The following is a 22,779-nucleotide window of genomic DNA, read 5'->3' on the forward strand; positions in this document are numbered from 1 at the left end:
AGTTATTTCTGTGACCATTGTGACTTTTTCTTTCATTGACCAAAGGGTACCAACAATTTTGTCCACGTCTGTATATTTAAATATAATCTGTCTATCTATACACTTTCCTCAACATTGAAACTGCAACACAGAGAAGGATGGAATTACGGAAATCTGGATATACAAAGGATAAAAAAAAAAAAAATGGAAACAAAATATTCAAAACGTCTCGATTTCTACAGTATCAAGTGTGAGCACGAATCACAGAATTACATGTACTTACATGCCTTGGTATGCTATCAACGAGGTTACTAACTGTTGTCTGAGGAATCATCAAGAATTGGTACTGGCAGTGCCATTTGCAATTGCAACCAATGACGTCCCAGATATGCTTATAGGAGACAAGCCCGGAGATGCCACAGGCCATGGTAGCACATTTGGGCCACGGAGGCTGCTTACAGAAGCACATGCAACATGCAGTCTGGTGTTTTCCTGTTGAAAAATATGGCCCCTGGAACCATTTGGAGAAATGGCTGTACCCCTGGTTTCACAACTATGCCAATGCAAGAGGGGTCGATTACCGTACATTGTGCCACCCCACATCATAATCCCTGTAGTAGGGATTTGAGTGCAGTGGCATGAGGCCAATGGAACAACTGTGGCTGGACGTCTGGCTTGTAGCTCTATGTCGTGCAACGCCTTCTGAGGATTTGTGTAGACATGGCTTGCCGTCCTAGGCTTGGAATGAAACATCCACTTTCAGAACAAATCACTATGCTCCATTCTTATAAACAGACAATCCGTCCGTGCAGAGGTTCGCCTCATGGTTCTCCCAACCACAAGGACATCCAACATTGAACAGCACAGACATCTCAGCCTAGAAATGTAGTGATCTGCCAAAGTGATAAACAAAGGTATCTCAGTTGAAGGATTCTGTTCCTCTCAATTTGTGACAAGTGACAATAACTGGCACGTCGAAGAGGAGGCATTGTACAATCATCCCACATGACTTGATTTTTTTAGGCTAAAAAAACCTATGCTTTCAATCTGGCTTTCATGCACCTCCCACATGCCACAGATTGGAGATAGGTGTTTGGAAATGTAATCATTTGCAGATCTTAGCAACACTTGCTACTTCCGCGATTTGTATAACATTATGGCTTGTCCTTCTTGGTGTTGCAATTTCAATGATGAGGAATGCATACAGAATTAGACACATACTGTATATAGATATATTAATTATTTACATTTAAAGGGAGTCTGTCACCTGTTTTTCACCCACATATCTAAGAGCACTGTACCACAGAAGACTGCATACACATTACAGACATACCTGTGTGCACTTTGTGCCTTTTATTCTGCTGGAAAACAGCTCCTAAATGCCCAGCTCTGCTGCTCCAAATGCCCAAAGCAAACCAGACTGAAGAGGGGAGGGCTGCTTTAGCTGCTCATATCTCAGGATTGGTACCAGCTAGAAATATGGGCCTAACCTTGTTTGAAATCTGGCATTCCAACCTTTTAAACTGTACCAGCCCTTAGAAATTAAGTCAGGAGTGAAAGCTGTTTTCACTTTCAGCTGGCCACTTGGGAGCTGTTTTCAGCAGAATAAAAGTGGAATGAAGACACAAGTACACACAGGGATGTCTGGAATGTGTCTGCAATCTTCTGTGGGGCAGTGCTCTTAGTTATATTGGTGAAAATTAGGTGACAGACTCCCTCTAAAGCATAGTTCATTTTATTGGAGAGCACTTTATTTTTCATTTCGTAAGTACTATGTTATTAAAGATTAAATATAAAATATAGTCCCACTGTTAGTCAGCACAAAGAGAAAAAAACAACTCATATTGACAGGTAAACAATTGTTAGTTTACTGCAACTGTGAGGGAAAACGATATTTGTTAGTATGATAGACTGCAGAATCTGTATTACAGCTCTATTGTTCTCTTGATAGGCTTAGGAAAGATGCCCATAGCAGAGCATTGCTCAGTGTAATGTGTGATGCTCTAAGTCACTCACTGCCCCTTCCCACTCTGGTTGGAGTGAATGATCTCACTGAGAAAGTCAAACAAGGCTGTTTACAGTGCTAAAAGTCCCAACAAAGGGGTTGTCTCACCAGCAAATGGCATTTATCATGTAAAGAAAGTTAATAAAAGCCACTTTCTAATGTATTGTGATTGTCCATATTGCATCCTTTGCTGGCTGGATTCATTTTTCAATAGCATTATACGACCACCCTGCAATCCAGCAGCGGTGGCTGTGCTTGACAGAATGTTTAGACTTCTGCAGAGATTAGTCCATATACCACATGTGACTGCTGCAGCCAATCACCTGCCTCAGCAGCCTCTTGTCATAAAGGACAGTGTTTGGCTGCAGTGGTCACAAGTAGCGTTGGTCGAACTTGTGTTTTAAGTTCGGCGTCTAAAGTTCGAGTTCAGGTTATCGAAGTATCCCGTTATGGATTCTAAATTCCGTTATGGTCCATGGTAGCGGAATCCATAACGGGATACTTTGATAACCCGAACTTTAGACGCCGAAATTAAAACACAAGTTCGCTCAACACTAGTCACAAGCTGTATAAGGGCACATCATGGTTGCAACAAAAATATTACATTATGTTAGCAGCTCAGTGGAGAGGAGTGGTGGCACTGGATCAGGGTGGACTTGGGAAGGGTTTCATTTTTTTTATCATTACAGTCTCACTGCAGTTTCCAACCCCCCCCCCCCCCCCCCCAAAAAAATAAAAATTAATTTTTTTTTTGAGACAACACCTTTAACCCCTTCCAGACATCCACTGTACATGTATGACGAATGCTGGGTCTTTAAAGATGGCTCGACAGCAACCAGGTTTGCTTTTTAAGCAGCCAGGCTTTCTGTTTAACCCAGGGCTAATCTCCACGATAAGAATTTCCATTTTACCATTTAACACTTCAGATGCCCTGGTCAAATGTGACCACAGCATCTGAGAGGCTGAAAACTAGGAAGCACACACTTGCCAGGCAGGAACACCTCCTCCGGGTAGAGATTGGGAAAGGTGTTCCATTAAATTAATAGAGTCAGCCGGATTCTAGGCATTTACAATTCAGGCCATGATTGAATGTTGGGTTCCACTTGGGGGGGCCTAAAAAATAAATAAATAAATAAATAAATAAAAAGTTTGAAAAAAAATTATACATATTTCATATATATATATAGATGTCTGTCTGGTCGTTCTTTATGCGCGACCAAACGACTGGACCAATCTTCATCAAATTTGACAGACAGGTACATCAGCTGTCTGGGAAGGTTTTAGACCGGGTCTCAAACGTACCGTTCCTGAGATATTCCCCCAAAATGACCCACATTAGCCAATACAAGCCTGCAAGTCTTTCTCTTCAAATCCCAACTGCCATAAACACAGTTTTACTCCAGGTTTCCATAACAACCCAGCAATTTTTAATTACTGCTTAAAGGGGCGGGCACAGTGGAGGTCACAGTTATTAAAGGGATGGGCGCTATGAAGGTCCCTGTTAAAAAGGCGGTCACTGTGAAAGTCACTGTTAAAGGGCGGCCACTATTAAAGGGACGGGCAATGTGGAGGTCACTATTAAAGGGACGGGCAATGTGGCGGTCACTATTAAAAGGACGGGCAATGTGGAGGTCACTATTAAAGGGATGGGCAATGTGGAGGTCACTATTAAAGGGACGGGCAATGTGGAGGTCACTGTAAGGCTAGGTCTACAAGACGACATTTGTTGCGCGACATTTTGGAGGTCACCCTTAAAGGGACGGGCAATGTGGAGGTCACCGTTAAAGGGACGGGCAATGTGGAGGTCACCGTTAAAGGGACGGGCAATGTGGAGGTCACCGTTAAAGGGACGGGCACTGTGGAGGTCACCGTTAAAGGGACGGGCACTGTGGAGGTCACCGTTAAAGGGGCGGGCACTGTGAAGGTCACTCACTGTTAAAGGGGCAGGCACTGTGAAGGTCACTCACTGTTAAAGGGGCAGGCACTGTGAAGGTCACTCACTGTTAAAGGGGCAGGCACTGTGAAGGTCACTCACTGTTAAAGGGGCAGGCACTGTGAAGGTCACTGTTAAAGGGGCAGGCACTGTGAAGGTCACTGTTAAAGGGGCAGGCACTGTGAAGGTCACTGTTAAAGGGGCAGGCACTGTGAAGGTCACTGTTAAAGGGGCAGGCACTGTGAAGGTCACTGTTAAAGGGGCAGGCACTGTGAAGGTCACTGTTAAAGGGGCAGGCACTGTGAAGGTCACTGTTAAAGGGGCAGGCACTGTGAAGGTCACCGTTAAAGGGGCAGGCACTGTAAAGGTCACCGTTAAAGGGGCAGGCACTGTGAAGGTCACCGTTAAAGGGGCAGGCACTGTGAAGGTCACTGCTAAAGGGGCAGGCACTGTGAAGGTCACTGTTAAAGGGGCAGGCACTGTGAAGGTTACTGTTAAAGGGGCAGCCACTATGAAGGTCACGGTTAAAGGGGTGGTCAATGTTAAAGGGGTGGGAACTGTGGAGGTCACGGTTAAAGTGGCCATCACTATGGAGGTCAGTGTTAAAGGGGCAGGCACTGTGGAGGTCATTGTTAAACTCTTTAGGACACAGGGCGTACAGGTATGCCCTGATGTACTGGTACTTAAGGACTATCTGGACTTCTCCAAAGCATTTGACACTGTACCGCATACAAGGTTAGTATATAAAATGAGAATGCTCGGACTTGGAGAAAACGTCTGTATGTGGGTAAGTAACTGGCTCAGTGATAGAAAACAGAGGGTGGTTATTAACGGTACACACTCAGATTGGGTCACTGTCAATAGTGGAGTACCTCAGGGGTCAGTATTGGGCCCTATTCTCTTCAATATATTTATTCATGATCTTGTAGAAGGCTTGTATAGTAAAGTATCAATTTTCGCAGATGACACTAAACTGTGTAAAGTAATTTACACTGATGAGGACAGTATACTACTACTGAGGGATCTGGATAGATTGGAGGCTTGGGCAGATAAGTGGCAGATGAGGTTTAACACTGATAAATGTAAAGTTATACACATGGAGTACTGTTTACAGTCCTGGGCTCCTGTAAACAAGGCAGACATAGCAGAGCTGGAGAAGGTCCAGAGGAGGACAACTAAATTAATAACTGGAATGGGGCAACTACAGTACCCTGAAAGATTATTAAAATTAGGGCTATTCACTTTAGAAAAAGGATGACTAAGGGGAGATCTAATTAATACGTATAAATATATCAGGGGTCAGTACAGAGATCTATCCCATCAGCTATTTATCCCCAGGACTGTGACGAGGGGACATCCTCTGCGTCTGGAGGAAAGAAGGTTTGTACACAAACATAGAAAAGGGTTCTTTACGGTAAGAGCAGTGAGACTATGGAACTCTCTGCCTGAGGAGGTGGTGATGGTGAGTACAATAAAGGAATTCAAGAGGGGCCTGGATGTATTTCTGGAGCGTAATAATATTACAGGCTATAGCTACTAGAGAGGGGTCGTTGATCCAGGGAGTTATTCTGATTGCCTGATTGGAGTCGGGAAGGAATTTTTTATTCCCCTAAGGTGGGGAAAAATGGCTTCTACCTCACAGGGTTTTTTTTTGTTTTTGTTTTTTTGTTGCCTTCCTCTGGATCAACTTGCAGAATAACAGGCCGAACTGGATGGACAAATGTCTTTTTTCGGCCTTATGTACTATGTTACAGGGCGTACCTGTACGCCCTGTGCATTTCCGATCACTGCCGGCTAAATGCGCGGCACCTCGGCTAAATGCGCGGGGGTGTCCCGTGACCCCCCCATGTCGGCTTTTATGGTGCGGGCGGCGGTGCCATCGGGTCCCCATGGGGCTGTAGGGGGGACCCGATGGCATGGAAGGTAGCGTGATGCCTTCCTGTCACGAGCCTGTGAGATCCAGCCCCCTGGATCTCACAGGCCGGAAGCTGCATGAGTAATACACACAGTATTACTCATACAGCCAATGCATCCCAATACAAAAGTATTGGAATGCATTGTAAAGGATTAGACCCCCAAAAGTTGAAGTTTTAAAGTGGGACAAAAAAAAAAGTGAAAAAAAAAAAAGTTGAAAAAAAAAAATCAAAGTCCCCCCCCCATTAAAAGTAAAAATAAACAAAAACGTCATAGAAACATAGAATGTGTCGGCAGATAAGAACCATTTGGCCCATCTAGTCTGCCCAATATATCTGAATCCTATGAATAGTCCCTGGTCCTATCTTATATGAAGGATAGCCTTATGCCTATCCCATGCATGCTTAAACTCCTTCACTGTATTTTTTCCTTTATTCCCCAAATAAAGGAAAAAAAAAAAATTGGGGGAAAAAATAGACATATTAGGCATCGCCGCGTACGTATCGACCGGCTCTATAAACATATCACATGACCTAACCCCTCAGATGAACACCGTAAAAAATAAAAACTGTGCTAAATAAACCATTTTTTATCACCTTACATCACAAAAAAGTGCAATAGCAAGCGATCAAAAAGTAGTATGCACCCCAAAATAGTGCCAATCAAACATCTCATCCCGCAAAAATCATACGCTACCCAAGATAATCGCCCAAAAACTGAAAACACTATGGATCTCAGAATATTGAAACACTAAAACATGATTTATTTATTTGCTTCAAAAATGAAATCATTGTGTAAAACTTACATAAATAAAAAAATTGTATACATATTAGATATCGCCGCGTCCGTGACAACCTGCTCTATAAAAATACCACATGATCTAACATGTCAGATGAATGTTGTAAAAAAAGGGCCAAAACAGCTATTTCTTGTTACCTTGCCTCACAAAAAGTGTAATATAGAGCAACCAAAATCATATGTACCCTAAACTAGTACCAACAAAACTTCCACCCTATCCTGTAGTTTCTAAAATGGGGTCACTTTTTTGGAGTTTCTACTCTAGGGGTGCATCAGGGGGGGCTTCAAATGGGACATGGTGTCAAAAAAAAAGTGCGGCAAAATCTGCCTTCCAAAAACCGTATGGCATTACTTTCCTTCTGCGCCATGCCGTGTGCCCATACAGCAGTTTACGACCACATATGGGGTGTTTCTGTAAACTACAGAATCAGAACCATAAATATTGAGTTTTGTTTGGCTGCTAACCCTTGCTTTGTAACTGGAAAAAAAAAATATTAAAATGGAAAATCTGCCAAAAAAGTGAAATTATGAAATTGTATCTCTATTTTCCATTAATTCTTGTGGAACACCTAAAGGGTTAACAACGTTTGTAAAATCAGTTTTGAATACCATGAGGGGTGTAGTTTCTAGAATGGGGTCATTTTTGGGTGGTTTCTATTATGTAAGCCTCACAAAGTGACTTCAGACATGAACTGGTCCTTAAAAAGTTGGTTTTTAAAAATGTCTGAGAAATTTCAAGATTTACTTCTAAACTTCTAAGCCTTGTAATGTCCCCCAAAAATAAAATGTCATTCCCAAAATGATCCTAACATGAAGTAGACATATGGGGAATGTAAAGTAATAACTATTTTGGTAGGTATTACTATGTATCATAGAAGTAGAGAAATTGAAACTTGGAAATTTGCTATTTTAAAAAAAAAAATAGTAAATTTGGTATTTTCTTTACAAATAAAAAAAGATATATTTTTTTTTTACTTCATTTTACCAGTGTCATGAAGTACAATATGTGACAAAAAAACAATCTCAGAATGGCCTGGATAAGTCAAAGCGTTTTAAAGTTATCAGCACTTAAAGTGACACTAGTCAGATTTGAAAAAAATGGCCTGGTCCTTAAGGTAAAATAATGCCGTGTTCCTAAGAGGTTAAGGTAAAATAAGGCTGTGTCCTTAAGGAGTTAAAGGGGCGGGTACTGTAGAGGTCACAATTATGGGGGAAACTGTTGATCTAATTTTGACACACAGAAACAGAAAATGAAATATACTTGTGTGAAGCCATGTCCTTTAGCTAATATATATATATATATATATACACACATATACACACACACATATATATATATATATATATATATATATGTATATATATACATACATACATACATACATACACACACACACAGTAAAGACCAAAAGTTTGGACACACCTTCTCATTCAAAGAGTTTTCTTTATTTTCATGACTATGAAAATTGTAGATTCACACTGAAGGCATCAAAACTATGAATTAACACATGTGGAATTATAGACATAACAAAAAGGTGTGAAACAACTGAAAATATGTCATATTCTAGGTTCTTCAAAGTAGCCACCTTTTGCTTTGATTACTGCTTTGCACACTCTTGGTATTCTCTTGATGAGCTTCAAGAGGTAGTCACCTGAAATGGTTTTTACTTCACAGGTGTGCCCTGTCAGGTTTAATAAGTGGGATTTCTTGCCTTATAAATGGGGTTGGGACCATCAGTTGAGTTGTGGAGAAGGTGGATACACAGCTGATAGTCCTACTGAATAGACTGTTAGAATTTGTATTATGGCAAGAAAAAAGCAGCTAAGTAAAGAAAAACTAGTGGCCATCATTACTTTAAGAAATGAAGGTCAGTCAGTCCGAAAAATTGGGAAAACTTTGAAAGTGCCCCCAAGTGCAGTCACAAAAACCATCAAGCACTACAAAGAAACTGGCTCACATGCGGACCGCCCCAGGAAAGGAAGACCAAGAGTCACCTCTGCTGTGGAGGATAAGTTCATCCGAGTCACCAGCCTCAGAAATCACAGGTTAACAGCAGCACAGATTAGAGACCAGGTCAATGCCACACAGAGTTCTAGCGGCAGACACATCTCTAGAACAACTGTTAAGAGGAGACTGTGTGAATCAGGCCTTCATGGTAGAATATCTGCTAGGAAACCACTGCTAAGGACAGGCAACAAGCAGAAGAGAAATGTTTGGGCTAAAGAACACAAGGAATGGACATTAGACCAGTGGAAATCTGTGCTTTGGTCTGATGAGTCCAAATTTGAGATCTTTGGTTCCAACCACCGTGTCTTTGTGCGACGCAGAAAAGGTGAACGGATGGATTTTACATGCCTGGTTCCCACCGTGAAGCATGGAGGAGGAGGTGTGATGGTGCTTTGCTGGTGACACTGTTGGGGATTTATTCAAAATTGAAGGAATACTGAACCAGCATGGATACCACAGCATCTTGCAGCAGCATGCTATTCCATCCGATTTGCGTTTAGTTGGACCATCATTTATTTTTCAACAGGACAATGACCCCAAACACACCTCCAGGCTGTGTAAGGGATATTAGACCATGAAGGAGAGTGATGGGGTGCTGCACCAGATGACCTGGCCTCCACAGTCACCGGACCTGGACCCAATTGAGATGGTTTGGGGTGAGCTGGACGGCAGAGTGAAGGCAAGAAGGCCAACAAGTGCCAAGCATCTCTGGGAACTCCTTCGAGACTGTTGGAAGACCATTTCAGGTGACTACCTCTTGAAGCTCATCAAGAGAATGCCAAGAGTGTGCAAAGCAGTAATCAAAGCAAAAGGTGGCTACTTTGAAGAACCTAAAATGTTGTAGTCTGCCCCTCACCTCACCTGATGTATGGCATCATTGCTTGGAACTAGAGGAATTTTCAGGGTTAAAAAGGAATCCTCTTCCTCTGCCCCTGGATGGTTGCCACCTTTCTTGACCCCTCTTTTTTCTTCTGGTCCAACTCTGATTTCTGGTTTTGAAAGGACTGTCTCTGATAGAAGTAACGGTTTTCCATTGGAAAACCTTTTTCCTATCAGAGGCTCTATCAAGTATGTCATCCAGGGTTGAGCCAAATAATCTGTCTCCCTCACATGGTAGTGAACATAGGAGTTTTTTAGAACTTGCATCCACAGACCACGTACATCTCCTGCTCCTGGACGCCGCCGCTCCTCACTGCACGTGATCTGCTTCCTCCTGCTGTCGGCTGTGCTGTGAACTCCGACAGGAGAGGACCAGGAAACTGTGAATACAGAGCCTTCATCGATTCCTGGTCCTCCGGTACTAATTAGCGCTCATTAGTATTCGCTCCATAAGACGCAAAGGCATTTTCCCCCTACTGGGGGGGGGGGGGGGGGGGTTCTTATGCGCAAAAAGTAAGGTATATGCAAATGAGCCTCTAGGAGCAACAAAGGCATTGTCATTACACCTAGAGGCTCTTCTCTCTCTCCAACTGCCACACCTCTACACTTTGATTGACATGATGATGTTTTCACTGCCTGGCCCTGTCAAGGTGATGAAGGTGTGGCTGTGGTGAGGGTGTAATGGCAACGCCTATTAAATCTTCATTTTTCTCAGCAATTGTCACGGCTGAGGATGGGGGAAACCCTCAGCCGTGCGATGGTGGAAGATGGTCGCTGCTTGACCACTAACAGAGCGCTGCCAGCAAACGACCAGAGATGGGAACATGGAGAGGGACAAGAAATCACCAACACGGAAGGTAAGGTGGCGGGGAATAAGCCACCAACCGTGCCGTTAACGGTGATCCCCCCGGAGCGCTCTCCCTCTGGAGAACGCGCATGCAGGCCACAAGGGGATGGCACTGCATGCTGCACCCTCTTTCGAAGGTGTGCAAACCGCACACCAAACAAACACCACAAGTGCAAGATAAAATTAGGGGACGCCTAACGAGGCAACGGTGAAGGGATGGCGGGGAACGCCATTCACCGCGCCGTCAGCGGCGAAACCCCCATAACGCTCTCCCTCTGAAGAGCGCGCATGCACCCCATCAGCCTATGGCGATGCATGCTTCACCCTCTTTCGAGGGACACCAGGTGAGAAGCCGTTCTGGTCATACTATCACGGCTGAGGATGGGGAAAACCCTCAGCCGTGTGATGACGGAAGATGGTCGCTGCTTGACCAGGACTACAGGATTAGGGAGCAGGTCACCTCCTATCGCGTCCCTAACCTGACCCTAACTCCTAAATGCATGGGCCGACCTTTAAGGTAGGAGGACCCATGCTCAGGTACCTCAGAGCCCTAACTCACCCTCCGACCGGTCCCTGGACTAGGAGTCAGGGTAAGACAACCTGTTCCTTCTGGATGCGGAGGAACAGGAGTCTCACTGGCCAAGCTGCAAGGAAGGGAGAACAAATACAACCTATGGCAATGGCAGGTACTTGCCACAAGCATAACACTCACCTGCCACAGACACAAAGCCTGGAACCCATGTGGAAGTACTGCTATCCACCAACAAAAGGACTCAGCACACAGGAACCCAGGACCATAGGTGCAATAAACAAGCTTAAAACCAAACACATCTTCAAGACACCAAACGAGATATTATTTTGCTATGACCAGAAGGATGGCCCCCACTGGCAGTTGGTAAGTAACCAGGAGGATGTCTCCAGCCAGCATGACTGAAGCACCCTCTCTGGCTACTGCCTACAACTGAGGCTATATAGGGCCAAGAGGCCACACCCAACAATCAGACACACCCCGTGACTCACACACACAGAAAGGGAGTTAACCCTTCCAAAACCACAGAAGGGAAAACACAACTTAAAGGGGAAGTGTCCAAACAACAAACACACTGTGGCTGTTGCCGCAGGCAACGACATGGGTGGCAACCGTGTCCTGGGAGTCAGCCCGAAGGCCGGGACACTGCCACCACATGTACACACAACCAAACGTTGCCACGGGCAACCACAGTGCAGGAAAGATGTCAGTGCACACCACACATAACACAGAGTGCACCCAGACATACAAAAGTGCATACAAACACGCACACAACTCCAAGGGAACCGCACACATACCTGTTGTCCGCGGCAACCGCACCTGAGGCCAACAACATTATGTCTCCAGCTGCGGTTGACACTACAACCCAAACCACGGGCAACTGTATGCGGCTCCCAAGGAGTCACGGCCATAGACATGGTCGTGACAGCAATGTGGGCACATATGAACATGGGACCAACACAGATGTCTTCAGCTGCCAAGTGCACATGTAACAGGTCAGCCATTTAGTTTCATAAGTACAAATCTGCTGACGGATGCTCTTTAACATATCACTTACCTCAACATAATCTGTTGGTACAAGCCCTCTTTCACCTTGGTTATTCTTTACTTCTATCCATCCTCCACCGACATCCTGCAAGAGATCACAGGATGGTGAGTGAGAAATTCAGGTACAAACCTCAGACTTACATGAAAATGACATACACAATTAGTACATGCATGACTCTATAGAGGAGTCTGATTTACGAAACATCAGGCCCAGGCTCAAAGTGCTGGATCTTGGCATGCCTCTTATTTTCACAAGAAAAATCAGCATTGCTGAATACAAGAAAAATTATAAAACTATTACAATATATGTAGTATAGACACAGCAATCTATAAAAAATAAATGGTCCAAGCATGTTTTGTCCAGCAACATACAGTACATTCTGTGCAAACAGGTAAGGACAGGGAAAAAGCTAGGAAATAATGGTGGGGACCAGTCAGGAAAACATAGGAAAATAATCAAAGCACTACAGATGTATCTTCAGAAGTTAGGGTCTAGTGAATATCCAACGGTGGGGGCCATAGAGAAGAAAATGTGTCTAAAATGATTTAGCAAATTTTTGTTTTTGCATTTTTGATTTTACTCCCTGCCTTCCTGGAGCCACGACTTTTTTATTTTTTCGTTCACATAGCCATATGAGGGATGTTTTTTTTGGCGGGACAAGTTGTACTTTCTAGTGGCAGCATTTAACATTGCATACAAGGGAAAGCTGAAAATAAATCCAAATGGGATTGGCATTTTTATTTATTTTTTTAAATGGCGTTTTATACACTAAAACTGGCCTGTTCCCTTCATTCTGTGGGCCAGTACGATTACAGCAATACCACATTTACATAGGTTTTCTCACGATTTAAATTCTGAAAAAAAAATTACTTTGAAAATATATATTTTTTTTCCATCGCATAATTCTGACCGCCAGAACCTTTTTATAGTCACGTCCATGGAGCTGTGTAGTGGCTAATTTTTTTGAGAAGCAATATGTAGTTTGCTGTATGGGACAAAAATTTTTATATTTTTAAAATATGGACATTTTGGGATGCACCAATGCCCATGATGTTAATTTTTTCTTATTTATTTTTATTTCAATTTGGAGAAAGGGGGATAATTTGAAATGTTAGTTTAAAAAAAAATAAAAAAAATTTGGCCATTTTTATTCAGTAATGGAATTTTATCCTTTACGGAATACAAAAATTAGTATATTCCAATCCAATACAGTCACCTGCAGGCCTGCATTGGAATATACCATTAATAGGTCTAGAAGCCTTGTGCAGGCTAAGGGACAACTTCCCCGATCTCAGCAAGGGAAAGTCGCTCCTGGGTTTTTTACCTCTCAGATGCCGTGGTCGCATTTGATGCCATGGGTAAAATGTCTCCTATCGGCACTATCGCCGATCACAGACATTCTATTAGAAAACACCATTTTAGGCTGCATCACTGTCTCAGTCACGCATCACATGACTTCCTACATTGATAAGAATTCTATAAATATAAGAAATGAGCTCTTTAGCATTGAGTCATCTAGTTTGAGACAATGTACAGCTTCCTCTTAAAGCAGCAGGGAAACCTCATTCACTGATGAATAAGTAAAAAAAGTGACTGGACTCTGGACTTTTTAGTAATACGACAGCTGAGATAAGATTTTTTTGCCAAGAAATTATGTCATAAGTAAAACACATGACATCCTATTTTTACCCAGTACTATGTATTACAGAATAGATTATGATTTGTGAATTAGAGGGAGCACAACAAAAAGTTAGGCTAATTTCACACTGGCGTTTCTGGGTCTGCTTGTGAGATCCGTTTAAGGGCTCTCACAAGCAGCCCCAAACGGATCAGTTCAGCCCTAATGCATTCTGAATGGATAAGGATCCGCTCAGAATGCATAAGTTGAGCTGCATTCGATCACCGTTCCGCGTTTTGGTGACCGCCTGACGATCCGGAGCCAAACAGATCCGTCCGGACTCACTATTGAAGTCAATGGGGACAGACCGTTTGTACTGGCTCTGCTTTGAGACGGATCCGTTTCAAAACGTTCCCGTCCCTGCGCATGTCCAGTGATTTTCTTTCCCCCCCACCACTGTCGGCCATCTTGGAGTTTGTACTGTATGATTTGTTGCATTAATCAGTATGTGCTCTTATTATAGGCTTCTTCATCATCATCATCGGCCGGCTCTGACCAAGCCCGGACCGGGGCTGTCAAGAATTAAATGTAAATATAAAAAAAAAATATTATATTATAATATGTGCAATCTGTCTCTCTTTGGAATGTATAAACGTGCAAGAGAACTGTGAAAGGTTAATATACAATTCAAATATAGTTTATATGATTAATAATATATAATATTTCTCTTTGCCTTTTAGAACATTTTAATGCACCTGTTGTCGGATGCGGATCCATGAACTGTGCCCGTTGGAGATAGTGGACATCATAATGCACGTCTCGTGTCTCTTCTATATGCACTAATCCAGAATCATAAGCTTTATCACTGCATGTAGCTTCTCCATTATTGTCTGATTGTGATGCTGTCCCTTATTTTGGGGATGATCTCCCCACAGTTGTTTTTTTGTCAGGGGCTTGGCCGTTGATGTTGATATGGATCATGGAAGTGCTTCCTGTCGATACCTTCGTCCCTTTGGTTCGGTGTCCCGCTCGGCAGGGTGGGATTTCCGTCCTTCCACTGACATTAAAATAGGTAGGAGATCCCTACTACAACTACGTATAAAATGTTGATGATATTAGGTACAGCTCACATTAGCAATACATAGGGCTATTTGCCCTTAATTAAGATGGTGATCTTTTTGGATGACGCTACAGAACGCATGCGTCAGTAACTTGACTCCCAAGATGACGCTTCATTGGACTTGCGCATTGAAAAGATGGAGACGCTAGATCAGCATTACGGTATATGTGGACGCTATTTCTCCTTCTGGCATTTGTTTCTGTGATCCGCACCCTACCTCATATCACTGTTTTATCATGGTCTTCACTGGCATTATATATCTTTGTAAAAGATTCTCACTTTGAGAATATAAATCAGATGACACATGTCATTTTGACGCACGTGCACTTTAGATGTCTATAACAGATGTATGTAATTGGAATTTAATTGTAATCCCTACCTGATTGGTTACACAATGATGATATGTCTTTTATAATACCTTCACTTTCACTGTTTCAATGCTTGAGAAAGTCTCTGCGAGCCGAAACGTCGCGAGTTATGCCTGTTATGGGTGAATAAATCACTTTTTTCACTTTTATCTTGGAGTGCATTCTGGACTTTCCTGCTACTATATATATATATATATATATATATATATATAGATAGCAAAAAGATGAGGCAGCACTCCAACGTCAGGTGAAAACCGTGGATCCTTTATTCCCCTCTGCAACGTTTCAACCGCTCATTGCGGTCTTTATCAAGCATGGTTTACAAGTGTCATACAGGGGTATATATACCCAGAGTGCATTGTGCCAATACAAGTGAAAATTATTCAATTACATCAATATAAACATAAAAACACATTTTAGACTAACAGAAGTTGTTACCGGAGTAAACCCAGCATCACAGTGAAAACATACAATTGTACATATAATGTGAAATATCAATATACATGATCATATAAATGCCGCAGCATAGATATTCTAAATGAGGCTCATTCAGCCAATGATTCACCACATGTGTAGACGTGTTGATTATAATCATAATTAAAGACATAAAATAAACTCACACAGCAGTAGATGACTATCGGCGCCAAAATCCGCATCCTCTCACCCCAGCTGCGCATGTCCAAGCACCCAGCAACGCTACCCACCCAAAGCCAGAAAGGAGGCGTCACGCCGGCCACGGGATCGATCACCTGATCAACCACATGACCACCGCAACACCCACCTGTCACGTCAGAGGGCGGCGCCGGACCACGTCATCAGGGCGAGAGAGCGACGAACGTCAAAGTGCAAACGGCGTCAGCTAACTGGCGTCGTTGTCACAGTAACCATCCGCACATCCCCGCCCACCAGACGCGTCCAAGCTAGGGGCGGACATGAGCAGCAGGAGCATACAGGGAGTAGGAGAACCAGAGGGCACAATCTGATTAATGGTCAACAAAAACAAGATATACAAGTGAAAGTCAACATAAGAAATGTGTTGACTAAACATGCATGATCGCTGTGATAACAGCTCAAAAAACAGAGTGATCGTGGTACAACGTATATCAGCACCATATAAAATCTATCGAGATCGGTGCCATACAGCCCAATATGTGAAGGAGAAAGAGAGGGAAGAGCCAATGGTTATCCCATTTCCATGGTCATAGCCAGAAGCTCATAAAAGGTAAGAGGTCAAGGACATATCAGTGCCCCGTACCCCAACACCCAGTTTCACCCCGTATTCTCAAGAAAAAAGATAAGAAAATACCACCACTCCATATATATAGCCATCAGCAGACAACCAGCATAGTAATCATAAATATTTATTATGACATTTATCTCAATTAATTAGTATATGATTATTGTGCCCCATGGAACCCCCCAATCACAAGATAACATAAACGGAGAATCGCAGGATTCCGGAACCGCAGTACAACGAAACCGCTGTCAAGGCATTGATAGAAGTAATCTAAAATAGAAAACCAAAAACGGTTTAGACAATACTGTAAAACCAGTAATTGTAACAAATGGTGAAATAAATGACACTTATACATCTCACACATACACAGACAGAACCTAAGAAAAGGAAGAGCAGAACCGACAAGCAAGCCCTACATTATATCAAACTCCACTTGAAGTCAACATTAAGACCAGTGGGTCTCAAGGTGTTGAGGCGATGTATCCATCTAAGCTCCCTCTGTTTGAGAGCCCTTGTCCTATCACCTCCCCTCCTGGACTGAGTGATTTGATCCAGAATCATAAATTTAAGATCCTTCTCTTTATGATTAGCTTCAACAAAATGTTTGGGGACTGGCAAATCTCTTCTCTTACATCTAATGGAGAAACGATGATTATTGAGACGTGTCTTCATGTCACATGTGGTCTCCCCCACATAGAGGAGACCACATGGACAGGAAAGCACATACACGACAAATGAACTGTCACATGTCAGATAGTGACCAATAGCATACGAAACACCTGTTTGGGGAATTTCTCTCCCTTTATCATGTACGAACAATTTACACAACCAAGACAAGGGTAACTCCCTTTTCTACGTGATCCAATGTATGTTTGTGCAAAAACTTTAGTTGGAATATCAGCCCTAACCAATTTATCACGAAAACTCGTGGGGCGTTTATATGAGAAAAGAGGGGGTACAGTAAACGCTGTGATATTAGGGAGATTACTCTTAAGTATGGACCAGTGTTTGCGGACAATTTTAGCAATACATCCACTTTGCTCTGAATAAGTGGATATAAAAGGGATTCTCTCCACCTTGTTTTGTGTCAATATTAGTGACCCCTGCTGTGTCTTTTTAACCTTATTGAGATGTTTCTCAATGACCTGGGAAGGGTAACCTCGTTCCTTGAACTTATGTGTCATCTGTGCATACCTATCAGGCAATTTATCAACCTCCTGTACCACTCTCTTAACCCTAAGAAGCTGACTGTACGGCAATGAGTTAATAGTCGACCTGGGATGACAACAGCTGTAGTGCAATAATGTATTGCAATCTGTAGGCTTTGTGTAAATATCGGTAAGTAATTTATCTCCAACTATCATGACAGTAGTGTCAAGAAATTGTACTTGGGTCTCCGAATAGACCAAAGTGAATGTAATATCCGGATCCAATCCATTCAAAAAATGATGAAATGACTCCAGTGAAACTGGGTCACCATGCCAAATAAGGAAGACATCGTCTATGTATCTCCACCACCCCAGTACCTTACTGAAGTGGTGGGATACATAGACAAGGTCCTCCTCGAGGGCCGCCATGAAGACATTGGCGTAGGTGGGCGCCACATTTGACCCCATAGCGGTCCCTCTTAATTGTAGATAGAAACTATCTAAGAACAAAAAATAATTGTTCTTCAGAACCAGATCCAACAATTGGACAATGAAGTCCTGACAATCACAAGAGTGGTTACTTCCGGATAATTGTCTCCGGACAGCAGACAAACCTCTTGTATGGTCGATGGAAGTATATAAACTGGTAACGTCAAAAGACGCCACCAGACATCCATCAGGTAATCTGATACCAGAGATCTTGTCAAGAAAATCCCCAGTGTCCCTAATGTAGGATCTGGCATCAACTGCATAGTGGCGAAGCAGACGATCTAAAAAAATAGAGATGTTAGAAAAGATGGATCCGGTGCCAGCAACGATAGGCCGGCCAGGAGGGTCTATCATAGATTTGTGTATCTTTGGTAACACATAAATGACCGGTGTCCGTGGCTGTGATATGATCAAGAAAGAATAGAGCTCATTGTCAATAATGTCCTGACACAGAGCTGCATCAAGGACCCTCTTGATACAACGGGCTATATCAAATCTCGGATCACCTGTCAAGACCCTATATACATTCTCATCATTCAGTTGTCTCCTGATCTCCTGTATGTACTTGGGGGTGTCCATAACAACAACCGCACCCCCCTTGTCTGCAGGTTTAATCGTGAGGCTGTTGTTATGGCAAAGTCCCTCAAGCACAGCAATCTCAGAAGTGGTCATGTTAGGATGTCTCAGTGGCGTATCAGTAACCTCATTACGTAGGGCGGCCATGTCAACTGAGATAGCCTTTTTGAAGGTGTCAAGTACAGGTAAATTGCTAGATGGTGAAAAATCACTTTTAGTGAAAAGTCCAAAAGCCCCCAGCTTTAACTCAGAGTGTGTCAAACAATCAGTGGATTGGTCAGATGGAGGACGATCAGCGAACCATAACTTTAGTTCTATATTCCTATACAGGCGCTGCAGATCGACCTCTAACTGAAACCAATCCACTTTAGTGGCGGGACAGAAGGACAAACCTTTAGAGAGCACATTAATTTGTACATCAGATAAACATACAGACGAGATATTTACCACAGTAGACACATGATCAGATGCATTGATTATGGGACTTAGTTGGCCTTCCTGCGTCGAGCCATGGGTTTCACCAGTTTGGGGGATTTTTGATTTCCGCCATCTGTGATGTCTGGTGCCACCCCGTCTGGTTCTTTTGACGGCAATGGGCCCATCTCTAAAAAAGACTGAGTAGAGGAAGGGTCATGAGTGGCTATAGACCCTAAATGTCCAGGTGTTTGTGGTTTCCGATTAGACGGCCGATATGCAAAAGCTTGTTTTTTGGGTCCATCATTCTGCCACGTGTACACTTTACCCTTTGCATAATCATCCGAATCACGTAGCCACTTTTTCCTTTTGGTGGCTTCTTGTTCTTTGATGAATTTAGATAAATGTTCCATACAATTTTCGTCATAGGTTTTCCATTCTTCAGGTCCCAACATGGTTTTTAAAGCCAACATAGTTTCAGATTGTCGTTTTTTGCTTATCGCCAGTTCATGTTGTAAATATTCAAGATTCAGCAAAATTATATCAAAGGCATATTTATTTGAAATCTGGATAAATTTTTGAGCAAAGGCTGATTCCGTCGGAAATAAATTAGGTTTAAGTTGGGAACGGATCCCTCTGGGGATTCTGTGTTCCTTGAAATATTGACCAAGGGTCATTAGATGCAGGTCAGTAGAAGCAATTTTCTTGGCGTCAGCCTCATAACATTTTTTCAAATCAATCAAGGTTGGAGTGGATAAAAATGACGGCTCACTCACCAGACCCTGCAAAATCCTTTCCTCATCATCTCTAGTGTATGTGAAGACATCAGGGGGATCCATTGAGGTGATAATTTGAGCACGTAAAGGTAGGTGCAAGCTGGAATGAGTCCAAGTAATACAAAAAAGAAAAAACCAGCAGCACAAGACAAAAAATAATATGGGTGCAGAAATATCCTCAATTGAGGATATTTCTGCACCCATATTATTTTTTGTCTTGTGCTGCTGGTTTTTTCTTTTTTGTTTTTTATATATATATATATATATATATATATATATATATATATATATATATATATATTATACAGTAATAAAAAAAAAATACATTATGGTTAAAACATTTTTAGTTTTTGTTTCAGCAACCTGCACCTAGAGCCGCCAGTGAGGATCCCCCAGTAGCCCCCAGAGTTTGCGGGAACGTGCGTGGCGGTCGTAAACGTGCAAGTCTTGATTAAGTAGTTGCAATTTGCATTTTGTATTCGGATTTTCAGTGAATTTTGTATTTCTTTTTCTTTCAGGGTTCCAGAGGCTCCACCAGAGAATATGAGGAGCTCGAGGTCCCTACCATTGATAACAAGCTCCTCATACAACTGGTGGAGGTGCGTCCATCTTTATGGGACCACTCCGACCGCCGCCAAGCTGATCATCATTGGACCGAGCGGCTCAGACTTTTTTGAGGACTGGGGGGGATCTAAATGTGGCAGCTGTTAAGTACAGCAATATGCATTTTTCTACATTCCTATTGTTCTTTACCTTACATCATGCTAAGGCCCCATTCACACGACCGCAAAATGGGTCTGCATCCGTTCCGCAAAAAAAGACCCATTCATTTTAAATGGGGCTGGAATGTGCTGTCCGCATCCGCATTTGCAGATCCGCACTTCCACATCCGTGCTTCAGTTTCCGCAAAAAAATAGAACATGTCCTATTCTTGTCCGCAATTGCAAACAAGATTAGGCATTTTCTATTATAGTGCCGGCGATGTGCGGTCCGCAAATTGCGGAATGCACATTGCCGGTGTCCATGTTTTGCGGATCCGCAAAACACTTACGGATGTGTGAATGGACCCTTATTTTTAATTTTTATGTTACCACGCATTGGCGATCTATCCAGGGCCACTTCAGGAGGGACTATAACAAGGAGGTTCAGGCCCCAAGTGGCTCTGGAGCAACCTCAGGGCCTACATACATCTATATGGTGGCCCTGGGGTTGCTGCGATGCCCAATGGCACCAAGAAGGTAACTTTTTTTAAGGACTGTAAAAAGAATTTATTTAAAAGAGGCTGTCTGAGACAGCGGAGCATTTGGCTCCCCTGTTTTGGCCAGCCCCCTACAGTCAGAGGGACAACTGTTCTCTCCGTCTGAGTATAAGGGGCTGTCTGAGACACCGTAGCGTTTGGTTCCCCTGCTTTGGCCAGCCCCCTATGGTATAAGGTAGCCATAGCATAGTATGTTGTATTTAAAAGGACAATTCTTTACTTTCCTTTTTTTTTTTTTTCCTACAGAAGTGCCAGCAGCAACTACCACCAGGGTAACAGTAACCTTGGGCACTCCAGCTGCGGAGAAATTAAAACTACCCTAGGCTCACTACTGTGCGTTCATTATAAAACGCCCTTGTTATTTTTGTTTTCAAAACAGCATTAGTGCCAAAGGTGGCGGAACCATAACCATGACCATCAATAATGAGCTATCGTTTGGCTCTTTATTGATTGTATACTCTATAATTGGCACATGAACAAGCAAATTCTTGTTTAATCTTGTGCCCTTTCATATGAGCCCTTGTGGGGAGTCACGGTCCATCAGCATCATCATGAATTCATTAACAAATTGTAATTTCACAGTTTGATTAATGATTTTCCGATGACGTTCTGACATAACTAGTGTGATTACGCAAGGGACACGCAAAGGATATACTGATATGCCCCCATTGTCTGATAGGTGTGGGTCCCACCGCTGGGACCTACACCTATATCGAGAACTATATTGAGAACTAATACAGTCCTGATCAAAAGTTTAAGACCACTTAAAAAATGGCAAAAAAAATTCATATTTAGCATGCTGTTTTTCAGCTGATCAAAAGGACCACACCTCCCCCCAAAAAACTAACCCCCCCCCCCCAAAAAAAAAATGAAATCCAACTTCCAAACATGAACTCAGTAATGAGTAGCTCCGCTGTTATTGTTGATAACTTCAAAAATTCGTTTTGGCATGCTTGATGCAAGCGTTTCCATGAGGTGAGTGGGAACATTTCTCCAAGTGGTGAAGACGGCCACACGAAGGCCATCTACTGTCTGGAACTGTTGTCCATTTTTGTAAACTTCCCTTGCCATCCAACCCCAATGGTTCTCAATTGGATTTAGATCAGAGGATGGGCCAAAAGAGTGAGGTTATTCTCCTGGAAGAAGTCCCTTGTCCTGGGGGCATTGTGTACTGTAGCGTTGTCCTGTTGAAAAACCCAGTCATTACCACACAGACGAGGGCCCTTAGTCATGAGGAATGCTCTCTGCAACATCTGGACATAGCCAGTGGCCGTTTGACACCCCTGCACTACCTGAAGCTCCATTGTTCCACTGAAGGAAAAGGCACCACAGACCATTATGGCGCCCCCTCCACTGTGGCGCGTAGAAAGCATCTCAGGTGGGATCTGCTTGTCATGCCAGTAACATTGGAAAACATCAGGACCATCAAGGTATAAAACCTTCTTTCACCTTTGAATGTCCCATGTTTGGAGCTCTCTTGCAAAGTCCAAACGAGCAGTTCTGTGGCGTTCAAGGAGACGAGGTGTTTGAAGACGTTTTTTTGTTTCAGAAACCCTTCAGTCTCAGATGCCGTCTGATGGTTATGGGGCTGCAGTCAGCACCAGTAAGGGCCTTAATTTAGGTCGAGGATCGTCCAGTGTCTTGACTGACAGCCTATTGGATCCTCTGGCTCAGTGCTGGTGAAATTTTTTTGGGCCTTCCACTTGACTTTTTTGTCCATAAACCTCAGGATTATTTAAGAAATTCCAAATGACTGTCTTATTGTGTCCCACCTCAGCAGCGATGGCGTGCTGTGAGAGACCCTGCTTATGCAGTTCAACAACCCGACCACGTTA

The 22,779-nt window shown here is 43.0% G+C and overlaps 1 protein-coding gene across 4 annotated transcripts in view; it reads right to left on the reverse strand.

Annotated features, from left to right (window-relative positions):
- SNX9 (sorting nexin 9) overlaps positions 1 to 22,779 on the reverse strand; it is a 244,475-nt gene that overhangs the window by 89,204 nt on the left and 132,492 nt on the right. For all 4 annotated transcript variants that reach the window (XM_044291890.1, XM_044291892.1, XM_044291889.1 and 1 more), the window contains exon 3: positions 11,950 to 12,024. In XM_044291890.1, the coding sequence (XP_044147825.1) occupies positions 11,950 to 12,024 (75 nt within the window). The remainder of the gene's footprint in view (positions 1 to 11,949; positions 12,025 to 22,779) is intronic.

The sequence above is a fragment of the Bufo gargarizans genome, chromosome 4, assembly GCF_014858855.1.
Source record: "Bufo gargarizans isolate SCDJY-AF-19 chromosome 4, ASM1485885v1, whole genome shotgun sequence".
Taxonomy (NCBI): Eukaryota; Metazoa; Chordata; class Amphibia; order Anura; family Bufonidae; genus Bufo; species Bufo gargarizans.